The sequence below is a fragment of the Strongylocentrotus purpuratus genome, unplaced genomic scaffold (assembly GCF_000002235.5).
Source record: "Strongylocentrotus purpuratus isolate Spur 01 unplaced genomic scaffold, Spur_5.0 spur5_scaffold_21, whole genome shotgun sequence".
In the NCBI taxonomy this organism is placed as follows: domain Eukaryota; kingdom Metazoa; phylum Echinodermata; class Echinoidea; order Camarodonta; family Strongylocentrotidae; genus Strongylocentrotus; species Strongylocentrotus purpuratus.
Window position 1 is genome coordinate 18,161,877 of NW_022145607.1, and position 19,318 is coordinate 18,181,194.

General features: G+C 37.8%; 1 protein-coding gene across 1 annotated transcript; it reads left to right on the forward strand.

The window, feature by feature from the left end:
* The first annotated feature begins 1,153 nt into the window (after positions 1 to 1,153).
* LOC587297 (probable arginine--tRNA ligase, mitochondrial) lies at positions 1,154 to 18,458 on the forward strand. Its single transcript, XM_011685699.2, has 15 exons — positions 1,154 to 1,268; positions 8,947 to 9,023; positions 9,371 to 9,491; positions 10,314 to 10,397; positions 10,879 to 10,973; positions 11,438 to 11,577; positions 11,883 to 12,044; positions 12,815 to 12,888; positions 13,088 to 13,197; positions 13,758 to 13,991; positions 14,655 to 14,779; positions 15,471 to 15,648; positions 16,103 to 16,282; positions 17,206 to 17,269; positions 17,737 to 18,458. The coding sequence occupies exons 1-15, from the start codon at positions 1,233 to 1,235 to the stop codon at positions 17,821 to 17,823; spliced, it is 1,767 nt and encodes a 588-aa protein (XP_011684001.2). The 5' UTR covers positions 1,154 to 1,232; the 3' UTR covers positions 17,824 to 18,458.
* Positions 18,459 to 19,318: the final 860 nt, after the last annotated feature.

The window sequence follows — 19,318 nt, forward strand, 5'->3', positions numbered from 1 at the left end:
TATAGTTGAATTTGCAATTCTAAGAAGAAATTATTCTCAAATTTCATACTCGCACCATTTCTCCTGTAGTTTTAGTAAATATTTCCTATATATTATATATTTTTTTTTAAACAATGACCGTCGCAACGGGAATAACATTTTATGACACAAATTATATTTTCGAATGTATCTTTTGTATCCTCACTTTAGTCTAACTTTTTTAAATCATAAAGTAATGCTTGCAGCGATTTGGTACAGATCATGAACGGTATATGGAATATGCAAAGATTTTTTGAAATTTCTATTACTTTCCTTGTTTTAGGCCTCTATCTAGATTTGATATGCTATTTATTTTTGAAAATATGCACGTTAATTAAAAATGAAGAGAAAAGTTCTAAATTTCTTTCTTATAGTTGAATTTGCAATTCTAAGAAGAAATTATTCTCAAATTTCATACTCGCACCATTTCTCCTGTAGTTTTAGTAAATATTTCCTATATATTATATTTTTTTTTTTAAACAATGACCGTCGCAACGGGAATAACATTTTATGACACAAATTATATTTTCGAATGTATCTTTTGTATCCTCACTTTAGTCTAACTTTTTTAAATCATAAAGTAATGCTTGCAGCGATTTGGTACAGATCATGAACGGTATATGGAATATGCAAAGATTTTTTGAAATTTCTATTACTTTCCTTGTTTTAGGCCTCTATCTAGATTTGATATGCTATTTATTTTTGAAAATATGCACGTTAATTAAAAATGAAGAGAAAAGTTCTAAATTTCTTTCTTATAGTTGAATTTGCAATTCTAAGAAGAAATTATTCTCAAATTTCATACTCTCACCATTTCTCCTATATTTTTAATAAATATTTCCTATATATTATACTTTTTTTAAAAACAATGACCGCCGCAACGGGAATAGCATTTTATGACACAAATTATATTTTCGAATGTATCTTTTGTATCCTCACTTTAGTCTAACTTTTTTTTAATTATAAAGTAATGCTTGCAGCGAAATAAAAAATTTCGATCACCCCCCCCCCCCCCCCCCCCCCCCCCTCCCCCCTACCCCCATGCACTAGCCCAAACTTGATCGAGGCACGAAATCAGTCGATTTTATAATTCAGCTAACTTCAGTGTTTGCTGAAGTAAGCGATAAATATTTTGGGATTGGTGGAGAACTTACGAACACGTTTCCTTTCATTTTTAATTGTCTCTAAACTGCGCTGGCCCAATAAAATGCAATATGTCCTTATTTCTTCGTAGGCTGATTGCAAGGAAGGTAAGTAAGATTCTGATTGCTATGTTTTCTTTCAAAAGATAATAATTTGCGATTATTACTGCCAGACAGTCGTGTGGCAGACGACAGTGTTGTCCCAGGTGTTCATTTTTATGTTATGTCATAAAACTTGACTTGAAAATGTAAACTCGGATCATCCGTGCAGCCCAGTTCCCAACTTTGACCTAATTATTTGATGAATTTATGATGTGGAATGCTTTATTGTAGACACGACTTAAGCGTTGCATTATTTAGCAGTTTCGTCTTTGAAAGACTAACTGTTATAGGTCTAGATCTACTTGTTGTTTTTTGTTATGTGGTGTGTTTTTTTTTTGGTGTTTTTTTTATGGGGGAGCCCCCTATCATTTGTGCATTGTTTTGTGTTTCGGGGGACTTTTTTGGTCTTTATAAAATAAATTAAATAGACTTATTCTTCATGCTCTTAACATGTTTACTCTATGATTTATCTATTTCTTTCATCCCCATCTTCTATTCGTTTTTTAAATCGTGATTTGTTAATAATATTTACAGGAATCATGACAATAATCCTATTTTCAGAGAAAATATAGAATGGAGTCTATTCTTTCATATTTTTTCATAATAATATTTCTTCTACCTTATTCAAATTACTGAATACTTTTTTTTTGCGATCAAGTTTCTTCATTTGCAATCTTCTTAAATTTATTCTAAGACCCAATCCCTTAGTCTATAGATCTAGTTTATTTTCACATCTCTAACTATTAACAGATCTAGTTCATAGTCATAGATCTATATGTAGACATATTCTTTTCAGCTTCTTCTTTATTCCTTTCCATTTTCTCATCTCCTTTTCTTCCACCTTTTCTTCCACCTTTTCTTCTAATTTCTCTTTTTATTGATATTTTTTCTTTTTTATCTTGTTATCTCTTTCTCATCACTTTTCTTCTACCTCTAAAAAAAAAAATTGTTTGTTGACCTCTTTCCTCTTCTATTATTTTACATAATTAGATGAAATATATCACTGTGACTGTGATGTTGCAGTACACATTTGATTGCACATGACCATGGGTGAATGTAGTGGGACTTTGTCCAGTTGGCTCTTAATTGTGTTCCCCCCCCCCCCCCCCCCAAGAACAGAATTGTTGCATTATGAAAGCAAAATTATTTTCATCAATTAAAACAACAAATTTATTACTGTTGAAAGATCAGATGAACGGATAAATAAGAGATCACTGTAGACAAGGTTCATGTATAAGTGGCCATCTTGAAAGTGCTTTATTCATGTATCCTTCCGCCAATCGCGGCCTCATTACGCACATTGATGTTGTTCATATAGTACCACAACATCCCCCTTCTTTCAATGACAAGTTGATAGTGCTCTCATTAACCAGTTATATCTTCCCTGCTCAATAGGCACTGTACATGACGGAAATTATCCACTAAAACAGTAACACAATTTAGAAATTTCAACAAGAGGAAACATTCCAAACATATTCTTCTTTTTTTTTTCTTTTTTTTTTTGAGAAGCACAGTACTAAAAACTGTTCAACTAAAACTTACAAGTACCTTTCAACAAGAAAACAAATTTTAGAATGGTAAAATAGTGTCCTCCACTATAACAGGCATATTTTTGTCGCTGAATCGACATACTTGTATAATGTAATTCAACTTTTTATAATTTACAAAACTTTTGCTGGAATAAACTAAAGTGATTCCATATTGCTTTCTGGCAAACAGTTATAAACAACATTTTCCTGTGAAAAAACGTTTTTCATCCCAATTCAATTAGGACTTAGCAATACGACAAATCAGCGTAACAAAACTATAATACCTGGTCATTTGTGTGGAGAGAAGAAATATCATGCACGAGCACGACATACAATTGTTAAATTCGGTTCTGTATACAGAAGAGATTTTCTGTTGAAAGATAGCCAATATTAAGCGTGGCAGTTATATAAAACATTTTGGTTATATACATGTATACTGATTAAGAAATTGAATCACCTGATGTCAAATATGAGGTTTTACTATCATCAATGTAATTCTACCGGGTATGCTAAATCATTAAACAAATAAAGTATAGTTGTTGTTTATCAATCTATTAATCGATAAAGTTTTTATTCTTGATAACGAGATGGGGGATTAACCTTGCGACCATATCTTGTGACATAGGCAAAAGAATCAGAACGAGGGATTGAACCATCAAAATCCTGTGTTCCTGCGGGTGTTGTGCAGTTGTCACCATCCTCTCTTGGAAGATGCTCTGTCCCTGGTGTGGGTGCTGTTGCCGTCTCTATTTGTATCGGCATCTCTCGCAGATGGGACCTGTTTCTCCTTAACACCCTGCCATTTGGTGTTGTCACTTCATATGATCTTGGTTCTGGGCAAACTCTTGAAACCTCAGCCGGCAGCCATGTATTGTCGTCTGGATGCAAAGTTCTGACTTTCTGGCCGACCTTCAGGAGGGACAGTACCCGACCGGCATGTCTGTCATGGTCGGTCTTCATCACATCCCGCCTTCGCTGGAGCTGGTCGTGGACATCGCTCATCTGTCTGTCATGATCATGGCGACCTGGAAGGGTTGTCTTCATTTGCCTCCCAAACATCATTTCGGCAGGAGATGGCAGGTCCGATTGAGGCGTTGCTCGAAGGTGGAGAAGTGCCTTTTGGACATCTTGTCCTGTCTGTTTGCACTTCTTAATCATCGACTTTATGGTGCGTACCATCCGCTCAGCTAGGCCATTGGAGCGCGGATATCTCGGCGATGAGGTGGTGTGCTTGATGTTCCATGACTCACACATGTCTTTGAAAGCTTTTCCAATGAACTGGGGTCCGTTATCAGATATAACTTCGGAGGGCACTCCCAGGAGGCTGAAGGTTTCTTTCATTACGGTAGCAACTGAAGCACTTGTGGTGCTGTGCATTTTCCTGATCACAGGGAACTTGGAATGATAGTCAGTAATGAGTAAGTATTCAGTTCCATCAAGAAAAAACAGGTCTGTGGCTACCTTTGTCCATGGCGTCATTGGAACTTCGTGCGGTTGTAGTGGTTCCCTTTGTTGCCGATCTTGGTTCTCCTGGCAAGCAGGGCAAGTCTTGACAAGGTTTTCAATATCCTTATTGATGCCTGGCCAGTATACCGTGTCCCTTGCTAGTCTACGAGTTCTCTCTATACCCATATGACTCGTGTGTAGCTGCTCCAGGATGTCTGATTGCAGCGTTGAAGGTATCAACACCTGTCTTCCTTTGAAGATAATGCCGTTGGCGACACCCAGTTCCTCTCGGTATGACCAGTGAATCCTTGAGCTGCTTGGAACCTGCTTAATCACGTCTGGCCATCCATCGTGAATAATTCTACTCAGCTGCTTCAAGTTCGGATCGCTTGCTGTCTCTCTCTGCAGCTGTGTCTGCTTCATAGGTGTGAAGCTTGCCAGATCATTGTCATGATTCTCTTCTAATTCCATGACTTCATCTACATGGAGCTCAACGATGACGTCTCCTCTCTTTCTGGGGTTTGGCAACCTACTGAGTGTGTCTGGTAATGTCATCTGACTTCCGGGCTTGTATAGGATATCACAATCATAGCCCTGTATTTTGACGAGAAGCCTCTGTAATCTTGGAGGCGCACTCCCCAGGGGCTTTCTACAGATCGTTTCGAGTGGTTTGTGGTCAGTGTAGACTGTGAACTGGTTACCAAACAGATATGAATGGAAACGTGTGATCCCAAAAACAAGTGCCAATGTCTCTCGCTCGATGTTTGAGTAGTTTGATTGTGCATCTGACAAACTCTTTGAGGCGAATGCGACTGGTCTTTCATTCTGAAGGAGGCAGGCTCCAAGTCCTTTGAGCGATGCATCTACCTCTAGTACTGTTGGGACACTGGGGTTATAGTACCGTAGACACTTTCCTTCTGAAATTTCTGATTTCAATCGTTGAAAGCATTCCTCATGGTCCTCCTGCCAGGTAAAGGGAACATCTTTCCTCAGAAGATCACGCAGTATTGCTGACTTTTCAGCATAGTTTGAGATGTATGGTGATAAATAGGTCATCATCCCTAACACTCGCTGGAGATCGTCCTTGTTCTGTGGTGTAGGCATTTCTCTGACATCCTCCAACTTGCTAGGATCTGGTTGTATGCCTTTGTCTGTGTACAGTGAACCAAAGAAATTGATGCTTCTCGCCTTGATCACACACTTTGTACTGTTGAACACCAGACCTTCTTTTTGTGCAACTCCCATCAGTCTCCAGAGATTATCATCATGCTCCTGTTCAGTCTTGCCAAATACAGCTATGTCGTCAGCTATACCTTCACAGCCTGGCGCCTGTGCAAGGATTGTGTCCATCCTTTGTTGAAAGATGTCTTGACTCACCGAAAGTCCAAATGGAAGTCTGCGAAAGCAATACCTTCCAAATGGTGATCTGAATGTAGTAAGCTCCTGCGATTCTTCGTCCAGGTGGACTGACCAATATCCTGCCTTTGCGTCCAATTTCGAGAAGTACTTGGCCTGTGAGAATGCAGGATTGAGCTCCTCTAGAGTTGGAATCTTGTGAGGGCATCTTTTCAGGTTTTGATTGAGCCTTTTGGGGTCAAGGCAGACTCGCAATGACCCATCCTTCTTCAGGGCTGTGGTGAGGGAACTGCACCAATCTGTGTGATGAGTAACTTTCCTAATGATGCCGTTACTTTCCATCTGATCCAGCTCTTTCTTGAGCTTGTCCCTCAGGTGGATGCTGCATTTTCGAGGCGCATCAATTGATGGAGTTGCATCCTTCTTCAAGTGCAACGTTGCCTTGCCACTGAAGTTCCCAATCTGGTCAAACTGGTCTGGGTAAGCCGCCTGTAGGTCTTTAGCTGACCTGATGGGAGGAAGATCATTTGGACTGTCCAGGCCCATCTGTTGTTCAACTGTGTGAATCGTAACAATCCCTAGCTTTCTGGAAGTAGGAAGTCCGACAATGACTGGTCCCTTTACGTCCGCAACATACCATGTTTGGTCTACGACCCAAGGCGACCCTTCATACATCATCGACATCATCAAGGTGCCTAAGCAGCGTAAAGGCGTTTCTCCGTAGGCAGATAGTCGCGTAGTAGTGGGACGGATAACATCTTTCCATCGAGCCCTGTACATGTCCTTCAGCGTCCGCAGTGGCAGAACATTACCGCTGGCTCCTGTGTCAACCTTTGCATTGAGGCGATGATGACCCCTCAGGTCTGGACATATGATGTTGATACTCGCATATGCTTCGGTCTCCTCCGAGTCAATAGAGTTTAGCGATATATGTATCATGTGGAATTCACGTTCCCCACTGTCCGGTTGGTTTGTGTCGTCCGGTCCAATTTCGTCAACCTTACGCTGGTTCCTGCTATGAAAGGATGTAGGCCTATACTGCCTGTTTCTGGGCTGTCTCTGCTGTGAGCTCCACCTGTCTTGTGATGGTGGACGTCTAGGAGGGATCTTCGGTTTGACCTGTTCTTTCGTCTTTCGACACATCTTCGCCCAGTGTCCTTTGACGCCACACGAATTGCACAGGTCCGCGAAGGCTGGACACCTCTTTGGAAGGTGTGAAAGACCACAGTTCCTGCATTTCTGCCTACTGTCGTGACTAACAGCATCAATGTTCCCACTTCCAATGGTGTGGAGCGTCTGCAGGCACTGTTTACCGACTTGAATGGCCTCATATTTGCGGCCTTCTTCAAGAAGCTTATCAATTGAGAACCCCTTTTCTTTGTCGAGTAGGTCTTTCTGAAATGACTCGAGTTGTGTAGACGAAATCACCAGCTCTATGAGTCTTTCACTCAATTCCCCCTCGGTGAATTTGCATTCCTTTGCCTTACTCCGACATCTATTGACGAACTCGTCGATCGTTTCTCCAGACATCTGCTTGTATCGCATTAATTCGAGCCGATGAATCCTGAAGTTCACTTTGACATTCAGTTGGCCTTCGATTAGGGCCCATAGCTTGCCTGGGTCCTTCTGATCCTCTACACTGAGGCTAGAGGCGTTTATCCTGCGTAACCCTTCGTTCCCAAGAGCTATCTTTATTTTTGTTGCCTGTTTTGTAGTATCAGTTATCTCATTATCGAGAAGGCAAAGTTCCATTCGCTGTTGAAATAACGTGAATTCTTCAGCGAGACCACACTGAGGGTCCCACTTCATCTCTGGATAGCGAGCCATGGTCCTGGTTTCTACAATGGGGTCTTGGACTACACAGGTAATTACATGTAATACATGAATTGTGACTTAAATCGACATGTAGGCCTACATAGCAATTAGCATTTACACTATAGACTAGATCTATATGTACAACTTCAAAATGTAGGTTCAAATGTATCAAAATATATCAAGTCTAGATCCATAGACAATTAGACCCCCTTGTGTAATTGGTCTAGCAAAGACAACTGGTCCTGGACCCACTTTAAGGGGATACCACGGACCACTGTTTGGTCTATAGTACCAGTGGCAGTAGAGTCTACCACCACTAGATCTAGATTTAAGTTAGTAATAGTACATCAGCACTTCTACATACATGTAAGAGATATGTGTGTATCATTCACTTAATTAGGACAGGTCCACATGTAGAAATTGGACTTGTTAAGGTCTAAAGTAAACACATCTAGAAATCTAGACTAGGCCTAGTCCAGATCTAGACCAGGTCCAGTAATATAGAACAAGGTGAAAGTAGATTTTGATCAAATTACACCTAGTCATACTCATTCTCATACTCGGTCTAGTCTAGATCCATAAGTGGAGTCTAGACTAGAAAAAAGTGTCTAGACTATCTATCTAGGCTAGGTCTTGATCTAGACCCCTAGACTAGACTAGACTCTAGTCCAGTTTTATACGACAAACAAAGCACATTAATTATGGTTTAATTGTTTCAAACCGAGTCCAAACATTATATGTCTGCTTAGATTATAGTCCATTTGATTGAGAGTCTAATCAGTAATCTAGTTTTCATTCCACAATCAGATCCGGCGAAGTCCAGCAATCAGTCCTGGATCTACTTGCACGGTCCGCAACACGACGCTCTGGGTCCGAGTGGCGGCTAGTTCCAAAACCATAATGCAGTGCAGGGCTGGAAGTCCGAGGTAGCGGCCTTAGAGCTGTACTGTTCCCGGTCCCGGTCGAGCCTCTAGGCTCTGGTCTTGTCGAGCCTCTAGGCTCTTCTCCTGACGAGCCTCTAGGCTCTGCTCCTGGCGAGCCTCTAGGCTCTGGTTCTGCCTCCGCATCAGTTCTGGTCCTGAATGTATAGGGCTTTAGTCTGACAGTCAATACACTAGTCTACTCGTAGTGTTTCCCGCGTAATATAGTGCGCAACCTTACGCCGACACAAAGTCATATTGGAGACGCGGCTGTGAGTTTACTCTGCTGGCTGTGCAGTGTGATTGTCGGCAGTTCAAAAACCGTCCCTTATCAATCTTTCATAAGTCATTCAAGATTATTGCTTGCCCTATGTGATCTGCAGTTCGATAGTAATAGATATGGCAATTCTTTTGACCGCTGCCACCATGTTGAAAGATCAGATGAACGGATAAATAAGAGATCACTGTAGACAAGGTTCATGTATAAGTGGCCATCTTGAAAGTGCTTTATTCATGTATCCTTCCGCCAATCGCGGCCTCATTACGCACATTGATGTTGTTCATATAGTACCACAACAATTACGAGTTGACCAAATGAAAGTTGTTATTGGCTTATAGGTAGCTGAAGCAACTGCTAAATCAGAGGATGTCATCTTTCTACTTTTGACCCCAGCGTTGAAAGGCAAACAGAACAGGTAAGGTAGTCTAATAATAATATGAATGGTAATGATGATACTACTAATAGTCCTTCTACTACTACTACTACTATACTATTACTACTACTCTGTGTACTGTTACTTCTATAATACTACTAGTAATGACATTGATGCATTGCATATGGGGGGAAATGCTTCTTGTTTTTCTTCATTTTCTGATAAGGAGTTAAATTATCAATTCATGTTGTGAAAAGTATCAGAGTTCCCCATGTTTAAAGAGAAATATCCCAAATAATGTGGATGGATATCTGGTCATTTCCAAAATATAATTATAAATTGTAATTATGTGTTCATTATCCTCCATTCTTTATTTGGCCTATGCATAGCACTGATCTCAAGCTTGGATTCCCTGTGACTTCACTGAGCTCTAATGAAGAGAATAGTTCTCGCTCAAGACGTCCTGATTTCAATGTACTCAATGAAAAAGCTTTGCAAATTGCCAAGAAGGTATGTATAAATGTAACAATAATAATGATAATAGTAGTGATAATAATAATACTGTTCAGATTAAAGAGGAACATTCCTCTTTTTGGGAGAAGATAATTATCATTTTAATGCAGGTGTTCCTCTTCCTGTACAAATTTGTCTGTAGTATTGAATAGGAGAGTTACGATTGTTCCTTTTTTTTTTGAAAATAGCATAATTTGTACAGATTTCTGATTTTCAAATGTTGGCATGTATGTGATAATGATGATAATGATAAAAGTAGTAATAATAATATTGATGATGATGATGATGATGAAATAGAGGAGAAGAAGATGATGATGAGTTTGGAAAATGCTACTTAATTTTAATACTACAGTTTGTTGATGGGTTCATCAAACTGTACACTGGGATTTAATACAGAAAATTGTGTTAAAAAAACAAATTTAATTGACTTTGCTTTTGATGAACAGGTAAGGATAGCAAACTAGTTCACTAAAGTGAAGTATGTCATTAGTAAATTGATCAAATAGCCTAATAAAGATAATGATGAGTTTGGGGATGTACTTTCTACAAAATAAAATAAACATTATTACAGTTGGGATATATTCAGGTATATTGCTTGATTGTTTGCTTATTCGAAGATACACTACTGTGCAAAAGATCTATTATCGGAGTTGCTTGTTACTTTATAAATACCATCAAAATGTGATAACCGCATCACGATATGATTTGTTGGAGTCTCCAGTATATTTCAACAGTTACGTGAAAAATATGTGGAGAGTGAGATGAAAGTTAATTTTACATCATTTGAAGGAAAGTTTGTAATGCTTTTTTGCTCTGCAGATTACATGCCCTGAACATGTGCAGAACATCAGTGTTGAGAAAGGAGTATTGTATTTTTCACTGGATCCACAATTTATTGTCAAGGTAAACAAATTTCCCTTTTCTCTTCCTTTCTCTCTCTCTCTCTCTCTCTCTCTATCTTCCTCGGTCACTCTTGCTTTCTTTGAATCTCTGTCTCCCTTCCTCTGTTTAAAATTTAATTTTTCCTTCCTTTCTATATTTTGTTTCTCAATCCAGAACAAATGTACAAATAAGCTAACTTACTGTAGGTGTACCACATGTAATTGAACAGTAAATATAAGCTGATTTATTAAAACAAATGATAATGTTGATAGTGAGCTTTTTAGAATATTTTTATAAGACTTTTAATGGCTCTTCCAACATGATGCGAATGCCATATATTCTTTAGCTTTATGAATATACTATTGGGTAGGCCTAATTACAAATGAGTCATAACTTTTAACACACAGGTTTTATCAATCAATAGCATCTGTTACCCTGTCTATTTCTATATTAATGCTTATCATTTGAATATTTTGATTTTTGTCCATGCATTATTTTTCAGCAAGTTCTACAGGATGTTTCAGAGCAACAAGGGGGCTATGGCTATCAACAGTACCCTGGCATTGAAAGCAAACTCAATATTATTGTGGAATACAGGTAATGAAATTCAAGGATATCTAACCTAAAATAATAACCTACTTGTAGCTTCCATTTTAATCTACCTGTTGACACTACCTCTTAAATATTTAGCTAAATAATACACATAGCCATTTATGAAAAAAAATTCTTTTGATATATTATGTACAGCAATGATTGTCTAATACCGGTACTTGGAATGAATGGAGTCAGCATAAAAACTTTATAAAGTATTTTTGCAGCTTTCACCGATATATATTTATAAGTTTAGTCTCGTCTATAATAACCCCCTACTTCCCTGCCTTCAAATATATTGTTTTTATTACTTATAACTGTATAAATAATCTGCACACTCACTCTCTTTCTCTTTCTTTCTCTCTTGCCTTTTCTCTCTCTCTCCCTTTCCTTCTCTTTCTCTCTCTCTCTTCCCTTCTCTCTTTTTCCTTTTTTCCCTCTCTCTCTCTTTCATTTAATCATTACCACAGCTCTCCTAACATAGCCAAGCCCTTCCACGCTGGACATCTCAGATCTACGCTCATAGGAAACTTTCTTGCCAACCTTCAAGAAAGTCTTGGCCATAATGTCACAAGGATCAACTACCTAGGAGACTGGGGCACTCAGTTTGGTAGGTCTCTCGGAGACAGGCAATATTGCTAGATAAAAATCGTGATTGATGTAAACACAATTATTATAGGAAATACATGCATGCTGTTTTATTTGACTTCATTTTTTATTTATTTCTGGGGAATACTTGCAAAGGGATCTAAATTATTGATGATTGATAATAGAAACTTAAGAATTTGATATGTTAACAAATTTGAGGCAAACCAATTATATTTTTCAACCACAAGCTGCAAAGCAAGGTTCTTAATGTTGAGTTTTCATCTCTCCCTTTGTCTCTTTTTTTTCTCTCCCTTTCCTTTTCATCAGGTATTCTTGGAGTGGGTTTTCAACAATTTGGAAGTGAGGAAAAACTTAAGGTGAATCCAATCCAGCACCTGTATGAGGTTTACATTGCGACCAACCAGGCAGCAGAGAATGACCCGACCATATGGCAAAGGGCTAAGGAACTCTTTAGAAAAATGGAACAAGGTAAGATCATGACCCCAAGAAGGAAGAGAGAGAGAGAGAGAGAGAGAGGAGGAGGGAGGGGGTGGAGGAGGTGGGGGGGGGGGGAGACCTACATGTAGGTGTAAAAGCAGACAAAGCCAAGAACTAAGTACATATTATGTATAGGCAAGGGCTAAAGAACAATTTAGGACACCTAAGCCTAGCCCATAGTGATAACATATGTATTAGAAGGGGAAAAAAAGAGATATTTAGACACATTTCTAGAGATTCAAGTCTACCCAACATACAAATATTTAATGAAGATTTGTTTGGGGTCATGAGATGTGCTATCACAATGCTGTGTCACTCAATTGTTAATTTAAGTAGTCATTCATCGTTTATTAGACTTTTTAATTTTAAGCACTAAAATATGGCCACAGAATTCTGAGCAAGGAATTTGCAAGTTTAGGCCATGGCTCTAAAGGTTTTCAATCATTTGCAACTTGGTGTGATAAGGTTATGATTGAAGAGGGGGGGGGGTATATTGTAGGCAATGCAATATTCCCAAAATAACCTGAAAGCACTTCAAGAAAATCGTTGGTAATCAAACTTGCAAAACAATCCTTTATTTATTATTTATTTATTTAAAAATATTTATACAGGTTGACAATATCAGCCAAAGCAGTTTTTCATATTGGTCCTGTATATACATGGTAAGGTACAAAATAACAATAAAATACAAGATATCAATGAAATATGCAAAACATTAAATATATCATTGACACTTCCCCATTGTATCATACTTGCACCAGGAGATTCAGATGCATTAGAGCTGAGACACAGGTTCAAGGAGCTGAGTATTCCAGATTATAAGAAAACATATCAGGTGAGTGTGTATGATGAAAAAAAGAACATATTATGATTTTTCTCTCATTGTTTACTCTTGCTGTCCCCCTTGATTTCCATCTTTCATTCTTTCATCATTTAACTTCAATCCTAGCTATATCACCCTTCTTCCCATGTATGTTGCTTTTTAAAGAATTATTCCTATTTCCCATATTTTTCTTAAATTCCCTTTACTCCAGAGGCTTGGCGTTCACTTTGATGAGTACTGCAGTGAATCTCAATACAGCAGTGAAGCACAGAATCTTCTCATCAGTCTCAGAGAGGAAAATCTGTTAACTACATCAGAGTGAGTGAATGTTTATTGTGAATGAAAAGTAGTGGGAATAAGCCCATTTAATAATAATAATAATATTTAATTTTTGTATAGCGCTTAATACAAATGTCTCTAAGCGCTTTACAGGTAATGGCTTCCGAGTCTTCAATGTCATTGTAATATCCCTGTCAACTAATGTGCAATATTAGATGTACATATAACTATATTAAGTACGAGCAGAATTTTGTGCATTCCAGCCAGAGCATATAGAGGTTAGGAACAGTGGTGAAATGAACTGTGCTGTAAATTATAATTTGTAATTAGTATACTGATATCTGTTTACCAGAGATGATTGGAAAAAAGAAATGTAATACATATAACGTTATTCAAATGTTACCCAGAATTTGTGCAGAATGCATACATGTGCACTGTATATCCTGAGTTTATAGCAAGAACTATAACTTTTCAGTCTTTATTAACTGGAAATCTACTGTACAAAAATCCTTGGTACCAAATTTGCTTTACCTGTCTACAATGGTTGAACTACCCAAACAAGAAATTAAATTGTTTTTTTTATTAACAAATTATTTGTTCAGGAGAGGAACAAGTGACATCAATCTTTCAGACATCTGTCCCAGGTTTCCCGTAGCCACCCTTGCAAAGAGCGACAGCTCGTCTCTCTACCTCACCCGAGACCTGGCCGCTGTACTGGACAGGAGGAAACATTACACCTTTGACCGTATGTACTACGTGGTGGACAAGGGACAGGAAGGGCACTTTGAGCAGCTGAAAGGGGTCCTAAAGAAGATGAATCGGGAATACTTTCAAGGGTGAGCAAGGGGAAAAGAAAAACAATTGGGGGGGGGGGGCTACTTTCCGAGCTTGGTTGCATGAAAAAAAACACTCTTTAAATTGTTTTGCATTGAAGTCTATGCAAAAAAAAATTGGCTCTTTTATGACTTTCACAGACTCTTTTTTGCATTTTGGGGCTAATTCGCCCCAAGCCCCCATGTATTTTTTTCCCTGAGGGTGAGATACATGTATGGGGCTTCTTGGTTTCATCAACAACAACAAAAGTATAACTGCATGAATTTAGAAATAGGGGCTAATTAATATAGGTTTAATTTATGTTTAACCTTTTACCATATGTGGCAAATTTTTCTCAAGATTTTATTTGGTAGATTGTAAGTTCAGGTTAAGAATGGTTTGTTGTCAGCGTGTAATTTAAATTGCCTTATTTAATGTGAATGTTAAGCCTGTTAACCAAATACCAAACAGAGAAGATAAAGGAACTTGTATCTAAACATTTTGTTCTATTGGATCTTATTTGTGATACAATCTTGGTGGAACTGTGTTGGTTGTGTGTTTATTATTCTGTGTCAAGAATGTTCATGTTGCAGGTATATAAGTCTACCAATAATTTTGATTATTAATCATATCAATTCAGTCCATTTTCTTTAAATCAATATGAATTCTTTTTCAATTTCTCTTAGAATCCACCATGTTAAGTTTGGTAAAGTTTTGGGCATGCAGTCTCGGAAAGGAACAGCTGTTTTTCTGACCGATATCTTGGATGAAGCAAGAGACCGCATGCTGCATAATATGGAGCAGACTTCTAGTAAGTAATGCTGATGAAGATGATTATCATGTTGTATCTTATTCATCTAAACTGGAGGCATTAAGCCATTTTCGGTTGAGTGGGGAACCATTTTTTTTTTTTGTGGGGGGGGGGGGGGATGATTAGATCACAAACGAGCACACACTGCATGGGATACAGAGGTTTCTCATTATAAAAAGTTTGATTCAATGTGATACCAGATAAAACAATAATTTTGCTTGTCACACATCTTTATATCTTTTTGTTTGTTTTATACACCGTGATACAACAAAATATCTTATATAACAAGATAATTTTCATGGTCCTAATGTCCTCGTTATATAGAAAGTTTCCTCTGTATTATACAAAGTCAATTACTTGAGGAGGGCAAGTGCTTCCAATCCTTCATCGCCTGGTCTTGATATGGTCAGACCAGAGTACCAGCGAGTGGAGCAACATTAAAGCCTGTCCACACTATTTTAACCAGGAGGGATTAGACCTTCCTGCTGTGGTCACTGACAGGTGTTTATCTCATCAAATCATCAAATCAGCTCTCAATTATCATAAGAAAAAAGGGATCATGGGGGACCAACGGTCACCACTTATGCATTGTTTGCTATATAGAGGGTGCAAGTAGATACAAGTAGTGCAGACGAGCTTTAACATCTACCAGATTGTTATCAAAGTCTTCTTTTTTTCGTTCATCTATTAGCAACCAAGGAGCAGGAAAACCCTGAACAGGTAGCAGAAGCCCTTGGAGTTTCAGCCATCATACTCCAGGATCTCAAGGGGTCTATAATCTCAGACTACAAGTTTGACTGGGACAGAGTCCTCACTAGTCAGGGAGATACAGGAGTCTTTCTACAGTATTCTTATGCAAGGCTCTGCAGGTAATTCTTTTGATCAGGCCTGATAAAAATTCATTTCAATCGGTTTCCTGATTTTTCATTTTTCATTTTCCCAATTCCCCCCCTCCTGATTTTACCCCTATTTTCTATATTTTCCCTGATTGTTCTCTTTTTGTCCCCACTTTTCTAACTCAAAAGGGGGGGGGGGGGGTGCTGTTAGATGCCATAGGGTGTAATCTTTAAAATGTACGTCCTAATCATCATCCAGCTCACATTAATCGACCGATACTGACTACATAAAGCTCATTCTGTTTTAAATGATGTGGCATTTAGAATTGAAACTATTTTAGCATTCATTTCAACCAGTAAGGTCGATCTTAATTTACTATGGTTTGTTCAACTGTACCATTTAACTTAACTTTTGTCACTTCTATGTAAGTTTAACTGACAGTTTTGATAGTATACTATTTATTTCTTTGTATTTCCTTTTCTGTAGCATTGAGGAGTTGAACAGTATGCCACCATCATCCTCACATGATGAAATAGATAGCAATCTGTTGTGTGAGCCTGAAGCGGTCCAACTAGCGTGGTTTATCAGTCACTATGATGTGGCTGTAAGAAGAGCAGAGGCAGAGATGGAGCCCAAGGCCGTGGCCCAGTACCTGTTACAGCTTGGGTGAGTAACAGTCACAGTCGAGTGAACTATCGATAACAAGGTCTGTGGTTCGAGTCTCGCCACAGCACTAATGTCATAATGAAGGATGGGTTTGTATTGATGTATGGATGGAGGGAAGGGTGGATGTATCAAAACATGATTAATAAATAAATGATTGGATTAATTGATTGATAGATGGATGGATAATAATATTAATACTCAGTTTTTATATAGGGCTTATTACAATCACTAAAGCACTTTTAAACTTGGAGATTATTACCCCGGCTTTAGCTGTGCTGCCATTACGGCACTCTAGCATTTCAAAGAATTAATTCCAGCCAGGTACTCATCTACATCACCTGGATTGAGTGAGGCAAATGTAGATGAATGAATGATATCACAATAGGTGGATTGGTGGATGATGATGCACTGGTATGGCTGTGAGGAGAGCAGTAGCAGAGATGGAGCCTAAAGTTGTGACCGGCCATTACCTTGGATGAGCATCATTGGTGAATGATTGAATGGATGGATGGATGGAAGGATAGATGGAAGAAAGAAAGGAAGGATGGATAAAGGAAGGGTGTATCCAATTTAATCCAAAAGATATTTGATATAGGTCCTTTTCCTTGCAGTTACAAAGCGCTGTACACATGTATATATGTCACAAACTGATGGGTTGATGGATGGACAGACATTGGATACCGGTAGATAGATGGATGAAGGGATCTTGAAAACAGAATTTCATGTACATGTATTGCACAGACGTCTTACAGAACTGTCCTTAATCGTTGTTTTGACATTTCAAACAGGCACAGGGCTATGTATAGCTATAAATGCTAGTACCGGTTCATGTAGGTCTCAATCCACATGGAAGTAGGAATATATTCACCTTGATATTTTAATTCAAATGGAGAAAATATTCTGTTTCTTCTATTTCTTGACAGACATTTGATTTCAAGAGCCAACAACAAACTTAAAGTGAAGGGAAGTCCAGATGATGTGAAGAGGGTGAGTGATAATTCTTTCATGTTATACAATGTTAGAAAGATTTGATTTCTCTGTTAAAGATGATAAAAAAAACACTTGTGGTGACATTCAAAAATATTCATTGTTGCATGAAACATGGAAGAAATTACTTCAGGGAAATGTATGATTGCTAGTCTTTTTTGTTGTGACAGAATCAAAATAGAAGAGCCGAAACAATTATAACGTTTCTATGTTGTGGCAAAGGATAAACTGCACCCATCCAAGATTTAATATTATTTTTTCTTATTGTAATACATATAATTGGAATGGCAGAATATTTTTGCTATTGCTTTCAGATTGCTGTTTTTTACAGAATGTTTCCTTTCATGTGATTGATGAGTTTGTGTTCCCATGAATACAAGAATTGATAATACATACTGCATTGTTCCTGCTAGCTATTATAAAGGAGCTTTACTTGATCTAATAGTGTCTTTCGTATTTTTTTACAGGCTAGACTTCAGCTATTCAGGTCAGCAAGAATGACTCTGGCCAATGGAATGAGGCTGCTTGGCATGAAACCACTTTCGAAGATGTAGAAGATCGTGCTTTTAGATACTGATGGAGTCTTCTGTTCTTTGATGTTAGTTTTGTGTCTACTGACTTTAAGATTAGACCGATCATTATATGAAACTGGATAATGTGGAACTGAAAGTCTCCAATTTCAGTTGATTCATGCAAGATTCTGTTCTAGTTTGAGAACTACTGTAAGATGCGATGGGTTGAAGTCTTTCATTCTGCAATTCGAAGACCCCTCAGTTTCATTTTTTTTAAACTTAGAGGTCATGAGGGTTTAGATATAGACTAAGCCAGGGGTTTGGCAATTGGGGTAACACGTTACCCCATTTAACGATTAATTGTTTTGTGTAAACTCAGAATTATTGAATTAAAAAGAACGACAACTTTTTTCTTTGCTTTTGGTTGAAAGTATTATTTGTCAGGAAAGTTTTGTACGTACGTCAATCCTTCTTCCACTATGATTTCCGTATTTTTTTTAACAGAAGTTTTATGAAAAAATTTGAAAATTGGCATATTAACCTCAAATGTCAATATCAAAATGTTGCAAGTAGAATAATCTCAGAATTAGTGAGATGGAAATATCAGCATATTGGTCTGAATATCACAAATGAGGATTATCTTAACCCATGGTTAATCGTCAAGTGACGTAAGCATGTGACCTTATGTCCAGTGATACGGCAATAGGCACATACATGGACATGTATACAATTAACTCGATCTGCATTAATTGGAGTAGTACCAGTTGAATCTTCTCTAAGTCAAATGAATATTGTTGACCAAACCATGCTAAACATGTGTTATTTACACTAGTCTTTCTAAATAATTTGTTTAAATTGCAGTCCCAACAGATTCGACTTATGTAGCATTAACATTATATTCTAGTCCTCAATGTAGCTGATTTTAATAAGCCAGACTACACCATGGTTTGAATTTGAACCTTTTGGTAGCTTTGGACTTTTGCTTTCAAAGTCACCAAATGACTAAGGTTATAAATTGTTTGACTTCCTTTATACTATCTCATGCAATAACTCTAGACAGTTGTGAACTCACAGCAGTTTTGTATGTCTTGCATAATTTTAAGTTTTATATCATATTATTAAAAATAATCACTTACTAAATGAATCTTTGTATCAGATTTATTCATTCAAATGTACTGTACTATTTTCCTGTAAATTGCAATGTATACAGTTCAATGAAAAGCAAGATTCATAATTAGTAATATCATTAAAGGGGAAGTCCACCCTAATATTGAATTAGTTTTAACAGAAGCAGAAAAATTAGGAAAACAATTCAGTGAAAGTTTGAGAAAAATTGGTCAACAAATAAGGAAGTTGTGAATCTTTCAAAATCATGAAAATCATGGAATATTTGAGATAAATTGACAATGCAGTCAGAAATTGTGATTTCATTCCCTTTATACACTTCACCACTGATCTGAATGACTCCAAGTCTCCATTTCTCTCAATGTTAATGGATAGTAGACCTAGTATCTTATATAGGGGCACAGTGAGAAAA